The following is a 10,854-nucleotide window of genomic DNA, read 5'->3' on the forward strand; positions in this document are numbered from 1 at the left end:
AGAAAACAGAAGCCCTCACCATTACGCAAAAATGGGCACACTAAAGCACTTCAGCTGTAGACACACACACACACACACACACACACACACACACACACTAAGCCAGCCTTGCCCCAGATGGGCATAGCCCCTCATGAGTCCCCGGTGACATTCTATCTCCCTCTATTTCCTCATTTCATTTTCTTCTCTTGGATCTCAAAAGCTGTCAGAGAAAAGCACTTCTCCTTGTTCTCACCTCCTGTAAGTCCGTGGCCAGGAACCATCCTGAATAGTGAGACAGGAAAGAGACAGACCTGGAGAGAACAGTGATACATGCAAGTACTCCTAGGAGCTGGAGGAGTTATTTAGGAACAAGGAAGATGATTCCTGTGATTGAAAGCCACATTGTAGACCCCAGGGCATTTCCATGCTACACACAATGGGCATCCACAATATTTTCATTACAAACGGCCAGCACAAAGACAGGTTCTACACCTAGACAACCCCATCTTGCAGCTTGGCCCCTGCCCTGAATTTCTCCAGCTCTTCACTGCTGTAGCCTGTGGGGCATGGCTGGTACTTGACACCTGAGGCCTTTGTCCAGGAAGAGCAGCGATGATGCCATAGGCTACAGATGATATAGACAGAGGCCAGGATGACCGCCCCTAAGACCAGGTGCCAACAGAAGAAGATGGGGAGAAAGGCGAGGTCCTCATGGTTTTCTGATCGCCAGGGCTGCCCAGAGGGAGGGACGTACAACACCAGGCAGAGCTGCAGCATCCAGGTGCTGAACACCAGTCCCATCCAGGTCTTGAGCACCCAGAGTGGGGGCTGGTCAGGGACCCAGACCTCGATGGTGAGCACCAGACACACCAACAAGGTGGGCACTATGAACAGGATGTGCACGCGGACCTCCAGGGCGTTCTTGTGCTCACTGTGCACCAGCATCAGCAGCGCCAGTACAAAGAAGGCCAGGGCCTCTGCTGCGTGCTCCAGCTTTATACTCTGCCGTGCCTGGCATGACTGGCTCACAATGTCCACCACACCGCTGAGCAGGAAGAAACTGTAGATGGTGGCATGTGACCAGTTGTTCAGGAACAAGAACGGTCGCTGAGGGTCCTCCCACTTTACGATCCTCAGCCGGTTGTTGCCTGGTGGGTAGTAGAACTCGGCCATGATGCCAGCCAGGCTGATGACGATTTTCACCATCGCTTCCCTAGGTACCAGCTTCCACCACGTGTGTCCTCTCTTCTCTCTTGGGGGTAGAGGAATCTTGAGAAACCTTTGTTCCCGTAGCAGGGCCAAGGACACCTGCACTGAGTAGTAGAGTGAGAAGAAGAAGAAGCATATCCCTGGCAGCAGGTGTCCCTCCAGGGTTCCCATGGTCTCCGTGTATGCGGCGGGCCCAGCAGGGCGAGAGATGGAAGATGAGCAGCAACCTCACCGGGCTCTTCTCACAAGCAAGAGTGGCTGCTTCTGAGCAGTGGAGAGATCTTCTGATGCAGCCCCACCCCAGCCTCCCACGCTTGGAAAGGCGCACGTCCCCGTGCTGGGAGCATCTGAGTTCCTCCCAGGGCGGATCTCTTTCTGAGACGTGGCGCTTCACCTCACTCTGCTCACTTAGATGGGCGCGGCCTGAAATTGCCACCTCTGCGCCTCACTGCGGGCACTGGTTTACTCTTTCTCTCCCCGCCCTTCCGCCCCACCCCTCAACAAGAGAGGGGACGCCCAGCTCAGTGGATTGAGTGTGGTCCTGTGGACTGAGGTCCCAGTTGGATTCCCGGTCAGGGCACATGCCGGGGTTGTGGGCTTGATCCCCAGTAGGAGGTGTGCAGGATCCCCAATCCATGTTTCTCTCTCTCTTCCTTCCTCTCTTTCTAAAAAAATCAATAAAAACATATTAAAAAGTAAAATTGAAACATATTAAAAACAAACCAAAAACAAAGAGAGGGGAGGGAAAGAGTTAAGGTGTTCTAGCAAAGAAGGGTGGTGGCTGATTCTCCTCTATGACTGTTTGTAGGTTCCTGGCACATCGCATATGCATATATTTTTTCCATTTAAATTTCTCAACAACTGTATGAAAGACTTACTGTTAAGCACATTTTACAAGTGACATCAAGGCTCAGAGGGGTAAGGGTACCACAAAGCAACATACCTGGCAGCCAGTACAGCAGAGCCAGGAAGGGGTCCCAGGACTATTTCTTGGTTTACAAAGTTCAGAGTTTGTGCGAAGCAAAATGACTGAATCTCAGCTCCAACACTGGCAAATCTCATGATTATGGGCAAATTACTATTTCTTCTTGAGCCTCAGTTTTCTGATCTGCAGAATGGAAACAATAATTACTTCATAGGTCTGTTGTGAAGATCAAATAGACTAATGTATGCAAAGTCTGATACATAGTAAATACTTAATAAGTGGTAGTGATTATTAGTAATTTTACTATTGTTATTACTAACATTCCTTGTCAAATTCCTACGATGCTAAAGTTGTACAGTATTTCTATGAATGATACAGAAGCAGGAATCATAAAGAAAAAAAGTGAAGCCCTGGCCGGTTTGGCTCAGCGGTTAGAGCGTCGGCCTGCGGTCCGGAGAGACCCGGGTTCGGTTCCCGCTAAGGGCATGTACCTCGGTTGCAGTTTGTCCCCGGCCCTGGTTGGTCGTGCGGGTGGCAGCCACTCGATGTGTCCCTTTCACATCGATGTTTCTCTCTCTCTCTCTCTCTCTCTCTTTTCCTCTCTCCCTCCCACTCTGTGCAAAAAATGGAAAAATGTCCTCGGGTGAGGATTAAAAAAAAAAAAAAGAAAGAAAAAAAGTGAAAACTGAATTATATTTAAAAATTATAAAGTTTTTTTAACTAATAGAACTGAAACATCCCAATTATTTATTTATTTATTAAATCACTGTGAACAAATTTCAAAAGAAAAGCAAACTATGAAATTTTACTTCATATATAACAAAATGTTACTCTGCTTATAATATAAAGAGCTTTTACAAATCAAAAAGTTAAAAATGAATAGCTCATCTTGGCCGATGTGGCTCAGTGGTTGAGCATTGTCCCATGTACCAAGAGGTCACCGGTTTGATTCCCGGTCAGGGCACATGCCCAGGTTGCAGGCTGATCCTGGGGGGGGGGGGGGGGGGGGGCACACAGGAAGCAGCCAATCAATGTTTTCTCTCATCAATGTTTCTATCTCTCTCTCCCTCTCCCTTCCTCTCTCTCTAAAATCAATAAAAAAAAATGAACAGCTCAGTAGGAAAATGGGTAAAAGACATAAAGTGGCTATTCATCCAAGAAAAACACTAAGTGCTCAATGAAATTCAAGATAATGAATCTCACTGGTAAGCACATGAATAATAATAAAATCTTCATGATACCTATTATGAACTGAAAGTTCGTTTCCTTCCAATATTCATATGTTGATACTCTAACCCCCAATGTGATGGTATGTGGAGGTAGGCCTTTGGGACATGACTAGGTTTAGATGAAATCATGAGAGTAGGACCGTCATGATAGGATTGGTGCCCTTATAAAAAGAGAAAGAAAGATATTTCAGAAGAATGCAATTTCTATTGTTGTTGGGTAGAGTGTTCACATATGTTTGTTTAATGTAGTTGGTTTATTGTGTCATTCAGGTCCTATATTCCCTTACTTATCTCTGTCTGGTGGCTCTTTCTGGGTGCACACCCCAAGGAAAAGCCATGTGAGACACCGCAAGAAGGTGGCTGTCCACAAGCCAGGAAGAGGGCTCTCATCAGAACCCAACCACGTTGGCACCCTGATCTCAGACTTTCAAACTATAAAATACTTTCCAGTCTATGAATGTCTGTGCTCTAAACTAACCAGGCTATGGCATTTTGTTAGAGCAGACCAAGCTGACTAAGATAAAATTTTGGTACTGTGCGATGGGGGGCTGCTGTAAGAAATACCTAAAAATGTGGAAGCAGATTTGGAACTGGGTAATGGGTAGAGGCTGGGAGAGTTTTGAGATGCATACTGTAAAAACCAAGACTGCCATGAAGGGACAGAGGAAGGCTCAGAAAGAAGAGAGCTGTAAAGATTTGGTCTTCCTAAAGAATACATAAATAATCATGAGCAGAATGTAGGTAGAATTGACTCTAAAGGCTATTTTGGTGAGGTCTCACATGGGAATGAGGAACATAGTATTAGACAATGGAGAAAAGATCATTCTTTTTATGAAGTGGCAACAAACTTGGTTGAACTGTGTTCGTGTACTAGTGTTTTGTGGAAGGTAGAACTTGTGGGAGATGAAATTACATGTTTAGTTGAGAAGATTTCTATGCAAAGTGTTGAAGAACAGTTATTTTAAAATCTTTTTCTGGTAGGTCTGCCATCTTGTCTTTGTCAAGGGTGGTTTTTATTGATTTACTTTTTTCATTGAATGGACTATATTTTCCTGTTTTTTGGTATGCCTTGGGATTTTGTTGTTGTTGTTGAAAAAGAAAAATTTGAATCAAGTAATGCGTTATCTCTGGAATTTAGGTTCTTTGTTCCGCAAGGTTTGCTACTTTGTTTTTCGATTTTGATTTTGTGGGCTATTTCTGTGCTGGGGATCACCCTGAGGTATAAATGTAATGTCTTCTCAGAGCTCTCCTGTCTGCTCCTTTCCCTGGGCATGTGCAGTGACTTTCTAAATTCTCCTGCATGTGTGATTGCTTTTGAGTATCCTAGTCCTTAAATGTCTGGCTCCCAAAAGGTGAAAAAGAGAAAAATGAAAGGGAAAAATAAGGTGCTAGCTCTTTAAATCTCCTGAAAGTTCCTTCAGCCGGGGTGGGGAGGACAACAATGGAGGACAATAATGACTGCCCACCTCTATGCCTGCACCTCTGCAAACTGAAGCAGCAGTCAGAGGCTGGAGCACAGATCCCTGGTGTTTGGAGAACAGGATCCTTTTGTCCACTCTTGCTCCTGCCACCTGTGCGCAAGCTGCTCCTGCAATGAGTGTATGCCTGTCCGTCATGGGGTTGGGAGCTGGGGGACAGGGGTCTATTGCTGAGCGAAGAGTTGAAATGGACCAGGATTAATAATTTACCATTAAAGCCTCCCTCTGGAAGTCTCCAGACTTCAATAGACCCCACAGTTCTAAAATAGTTACATCAGACAAAACTGTCTAAGTGGAGAGATGAATTCCTGGTGCTTCCTACTCCACCACCTTCCCAGAATCTTCTTTGGTTCCTTTTTTGTATCTTCTCTCTATTTATTAACATTTTCATTTTGTTCATACATTGTTTTCTTGACTTTATCCACATCTTCCTTTAGGTCTTTGAGCATCTTTGAGTTGTTCTATAGTCTCTGTTCACTATCTGGTCATTCTCATGGCCAGTTTCTGTTGATTTATTTTTTTCCTTTGAAGGACCATACTTTCTTGTTTCTTTGAATGCCTTGTGATTTAAAATATATATATATATAGTGATATATATATAGGAATATATATATTCCTTCCAATATATATATATATAGTGATAACTCTGAAAATCTGAGTTTCTCCTTTCCCCAGAGTTTGGTGAGTTCCATTTGTGTATTGTTGTAGGGTGTCTCTGTGCCAAGGATCAGCCTGAGGTGTAAATTTAAGACCTTCTCAATTCTTTTCTGGGCATGCAAAGCAACTTTTTAAATTCCCCTGTATATATGGTAGTTTTTAAATGTTCTAATCCTTAAATGTCTGGCTCCCAAAGGGGAAAAAGGGAAAAATGAAGAGCATATAAAACAAGTTGTCTGTTTTTTTGTTTTGTTTTTTTTATCCTCACCCAAGGACATACTTAAAGAGAACGAGAGAGAGAGAGAGAGAGAGAGAGAGAGAGAGAGAGAGAGAGATTGGTTGCCTTCTGTACATGCTCCAGTGCCCCAATCAGGGTCTAACCTACAACCCAGATATATGCCCTGACTAGGAATTAAACTAGCAACCTTTTGGTTCACAGGACAATGTTCAACCAACTGAAGCACTCTGGCTAGGTAAGCTTTGTCTTATTTAAAATACCCTTAAAGCTGCTTCAACTAGTAGGGGTTGCAACAATGTTGACCCATGTCTTTGTCTGCACCTTTGTACAGATGCAGCAATCAGTGATTAGAACACAGATCTCCAATATGTGGAAGAGAAGAAAGTATTTCTTGTTTACTCTAGATGCTTCAAGCCTCTCCAGGAATGCTGGTATGGCTACCTGCCAAGGGAGTTGGGGTGGTTGGGGATAGCCACTACTGTGCTAACTGAAGAGGATACAAAATAATTGGGAGCTACTCGCCAAGCCTTCCTCTGGAAGCTGAAAGCCTTCAAATAGACTCCAAAGTTCCAAAATAGTTACAGCAGGCAGATTCTGCCAATATAATCGTTGCATAGGTGGGGAGACAGAGTTCTATCACTTCCTACTCTGCCATATTCCCTAATGTCACTTTTTCATTATTTTTATGCATTTATTTGTGTGTGTGTGTGTATTTCTATGCAATTTTATCTCATGTATAGATTCATGTAACTATCATCACTTTCACTGTCGTATCTTAAAATTCTTTCAATTCTATGTCTTTGGGCCACAACTTAGTTGTCAAAGACATGGATTATCTATCCCATTCTGATCCATGGCATTGGTGAAATCATGCTGGTAAGCCCCCAAGAGCAAGAAGTAGTAGGTAACCTAGATGACTTGGTAAGACACATGTCTTGTAGTAGGTAGGAGGTAAAATAAAAACACAGGAGTGTGCTACCACAGCAAAAGTTTTTTGTTTTGTTTTTTATCCTCACCCGAGGATATTTTTCCATTTTTTTGTACAGATAGAGTGGGAGGGAGAGAGAGGAAGGGAGAGAGAGAGAGAAACATCGACGTGAAGGGACACATCGAGTGGCTGCCACCCACACAACCAACCACGGCCGGGGACAAACTACAACCGAAGTACGTGCCCTCAGCGGGAACCGACCCGGGTCTCTCCGGACCGCAGGCCGACGCTCTAACCGCTGAGCCAAACTGGCCAGGGTCCACAGCAAAAGTTTTAATAGTCCAGTAGCATGTCAGGATATTCCCTCAAAGGGAAGACAAGTTGCTGAGTCCTGTACCCCCACCACTAGGAAGAAGAACACATTTGGGGTCTTTTGGGTTTGTGGAGGCAACATATACAACATCTGAGTGTGCTGTTCTGGTCCTCTTGGTTTTTAGGTGGACACCAATGTAAAGAAAGAATTTCCAACTGGAAGGTTGCAGTGAAGGCATCTTTATTGTTACCTAGTAGATCCAGTGGTGGTAAATGTCATGGAGGCCATGTCAAGTCCATCGTAGGATCATGGTAAGGGCTCTAAAAGCTTGGAACAAAGCCATGACCATATTGGCAAGTGACTATTCATTCTCATTTTGAGAAATTTCTCTTAGCTTGTTATTGGGCCCTTCTGGAGACTGAACACTTTCCATACTGGATAGCAGGTAACCATGTGATCTGTTTCTGATTCTAAAGTCAGGCATGCATAACAGGACTCCATCTTTAAATAGGTGTGATACAATGAGACTAGGCTTGAGCTATCCTGGAAGCATAAATAAGTGACATGAATGTGTTGCTCGCATTCTCAGCATGACTCTTCCTCCCCCTTCTCCCTCAGCCTACCCCTATGACCATGTGTACAGTTCTCTGTGACCCCTTGATGAGGGGAAGCATTCAAGCTTGGTTCCAGATGGTTCTGCCAGGGATGCACTGAGCAGCAGTAGAGTCCCACTCAGGATGGGCCTGAGGGACAGCAGAGGAAAAAATCACCTCCAGAGGGCAGAACTTTGAACACAGTATTTTAAATTTTAAAAATTTTCCACCTTTTATTTTCTATTTTTTCTGAAAGGCTCAAGGACCACTGTATCATGGCAGCATTTAAAATCTGGTCACAGATATAGTGGTCCTATAAGAACCACTAGAAGTGACCTAGAAGAATTAAGATCAGAAGACTTATGACAAAGAGGTTTGGTGAAGAGTTAGTGGTTAGAACTTTCAGAATGGTCCCAGAATACTATTTGTGTTTCATGGGAATGCTCAGCAAAATATCCCCATGGAGGTTTTCAGTAACCAGGGTCCAGGACAGCCTACTCTGTGGATGCCATTCTGCTCCCTTTCCACTCCAGTGCATGCTCCATGGGCTCATAGATAGTGTAGCCATGGCGGCTGGACTGGAGCTTATCTGTAGCCTTAACAACACAGATTTCCCTTTACAGAGGATAACATAGTTCCTCCACTCCTCAAGGTCAAACATGTATAGTGATAAAGAATGATAAAAGATGAACCAAAAAAATCTAAAGGCCACTGCAATAGTGCATGGCTATAGAAAATATTTTCCCTATCCTAACAACACTAGACTCCGAGGGTTCAGAGTTTTAGTACTAAAGGGAAGAATGTTCCCATCAAAGGACACTATAATTTTATTGAACTGGAAGCTGAGGCAGTCACATGAATATTTCAGTCTTTTAAAAAGATTTTTTTCTGTATTGATATTTATCTATCTATCTATCTATCTATCTATCTATCTATCTATCTATCTATCTATCTATCTAATCCTCACCCAAGGACATTTTTTTATTTTTTGTTCAGATAGAGTGGGAGGGAGGGAGGGAGGGAGAGAGAGAGAGAGAGAAACATTGACGTAAAAGGGACACATTGAGTGGCTGCCACCTGCATGACCAACCAGGGCTGGGGACAAACTGCAAATGAGGTATGCACCCTTAGCGGGAACGGAACCCCGGTCACTCCAGACCGCAGGCCGATGCTCTAACCGCTGAGCCAAACCGGCCAAGGCTTCTTTATTGATTTTAGAGAGAGAGGAAGGGAGAGGAAGAGAGAGATAGAAACATTGATGAGAGAGAACATCGATTGGTCACCTCCTGCATGCCCCCAAATGAGGATTGGGCCCACAATCTGGGCATGTGCCCTGATTGGGAATCAAACAGGTGACCTCTTAGTGCATGGGTCGACCCTCAACCACTGAGCCACACCAGCCGGGCATATATTTCAGGCTTCTTAAGGCACAAGGCAAACAGGCAAAAAAGAGGCATATAGTATTGGCGGTGGCAAGTGGTTTTAATTAACACAGGGACATAGAATCACTGCTACACAAGAAGGTGGGGAGGAAGGGGTGTGAATGAGACACAGATACTTCACCAGGTTGCTTTCTTATGTGTTCAGTGTCAGTTAAAGGAAGATACTTCCACAATCCTATGTAGGCAGAACCAATAAAGGCTCTGTGAATAGTACTAATGCCGGACACTGGGGACACAACAATGAAGAAGAGAGACAAGAAACAAATAAATATACAAGCAAAGAAGAAAAATTGTAGGGAATGATAAATGATAAGCTCCCCACCCAAATAAGTCTATTTCAATAGTATGTGACTCCTTCAGATTGAGCCACCAAAGAAGACTTCCAAAAAAGTAACATTTAAACCAAGATCGGATTGGCATCAGAGTCCAGCCATGTACTATGTGATTGAGTGTTTGGGTCATTCTATCACATAAAGACCAGAGGAGGTAATTATGAAAGCAAAGACCCTGGTAAATCTTTCTCCTAGAGATGATGTATGCTATTTTCAATCTTTCCACTAATGTCTTTCTCTTCTTAACCAGAATCAGATTTTGTTTTTCACCATTAAGAACCTTACTGGAGCCCTGGCCGGTTTGGCTCAGCAGTTAGAGCACTGGCCTGTGGTCCAGAGAGACCGGGGTTCAGTTCCCGCTAAGGGTACGTACCTCGGTTGCAGTTTGTCCCCGGCCCTGGTTGTTTGTGCGGGTGGCAGCCATTCGTGTCCCTTTCACATTGATGTTTCTCTCTCTCTCTCTCCCACTCTATCTGAACAAAAAATGGAAAAATGTCCTCAAGTGAGGATAAAAAAAAAAAGAACCTTACTGCGGCATTCCAGGTAGTAAGGCTATGAGTGATTTGTCTCTCCTTATCTATTTTTCCCTGCATTATTAATGTATTATTTTTGTATAGTTAGAAAGCATCATTTTTGTATAGTTAGAAAATATCTGAAAACTTGAAATCAATGATGCAATTTTTAATGCATAGATAAAAAACTTGGATATGAGAAAATCAAAATGTGGCAATTTCTGGATATGAGTTTTAAGTAGAATATTAATTTGTGTCTCTATTTTCTTATATTTTTCAAATGTTCTAAGAGGCTTTGTTAATTTAATTTTATGGTAAAAATTTTAATATGAAAACTTAAAAACATTTTTTACTGATTGTTTTAGAGAGAAAGGAAGGGAGAGAGATAAAAACATTGATATGAGAGAGATACACAAATCAGCTGCCTCCAACACGCTCCCCAACCCAGGCATGTGCCCTGACCAGAAATAGAACCTCTCAGACCATGGGACATGCTCAATCCACTGAGCCACAACCGCTGGGCAATATGAAAAACTTTGTAAGCACTCTTCTCAGTCATTAAAATATACATGTGTACAATTATTTATAAAGATATAAATGTAATACTTATAATGTTTAAAGATACTGAAAAGGACAGAGAGAAGTAAAAGATAATATAACATAGCAAATGCCAACACAGAATGAACAAGTATTAATATTTTGTCATGTTTGCTTTTAGAGTTTAAACAAACAAATAAACAAACAAACCTTCAAATCCTTCCAATCGCCTTCCCATACCTCCCTCCCTCCAATATCATGAGCTTGGTCTGGATCTTTCCTGCCATTCTGTCATTTTATATATATTTGCATCTCTCTCTCTCTCTCTCTCTCTCTCTCTCTCTCTCTCTCTCTCTCTCTCCCCCTCTCTCTCCCCCCCTCCCTCCCTCCCTCCATCCCTCCCTCCCCACTCCTGTCTTTCTAATCTATCTTATAGTTTTCTATGTATTTCTAATTCTGTAGAAACAAGCAAGAAGCTC

General features: G+C 43.1%; 1 protein-coding gene across 1 annotated transcript; it reads right to left on the minus strand.

Moving 5' to 3' along the window:
• Nucleotides 1–474: 474 nt before the first annotated feature.
• LOC118616883 (transmembrane epididymal protein 1A-like) lies at nt 475–1,362 on the minus strand. Its single transcript, XM_036242398.1, has one exon. The coding sequence runs from the start codon at nt 1,360–1,362 to the stop codon at nt 475–477; it is 888 nt and encodes a 295-aa protein (XP_036098291.1).
• Between the last annotated feature and the right edge of the window lie 9,492 nt (nt 1,363–10,854).

The sequence above is a fragment of the Molossus molossus genome, unplaced genomic scaffold (assembly GCF_014108415.1).
Source record: "Molossus molossus isolate mMolMol1 unplaced genomic scaffold, mMolMol1.p scaffold_m16_p_5, whole genome shotgun sequence".
NCBI lineage: Eukaryota > Metazoa > Chordata > Mammalia > Chiroptera > Molossidae > Molossus > Molossus molossus.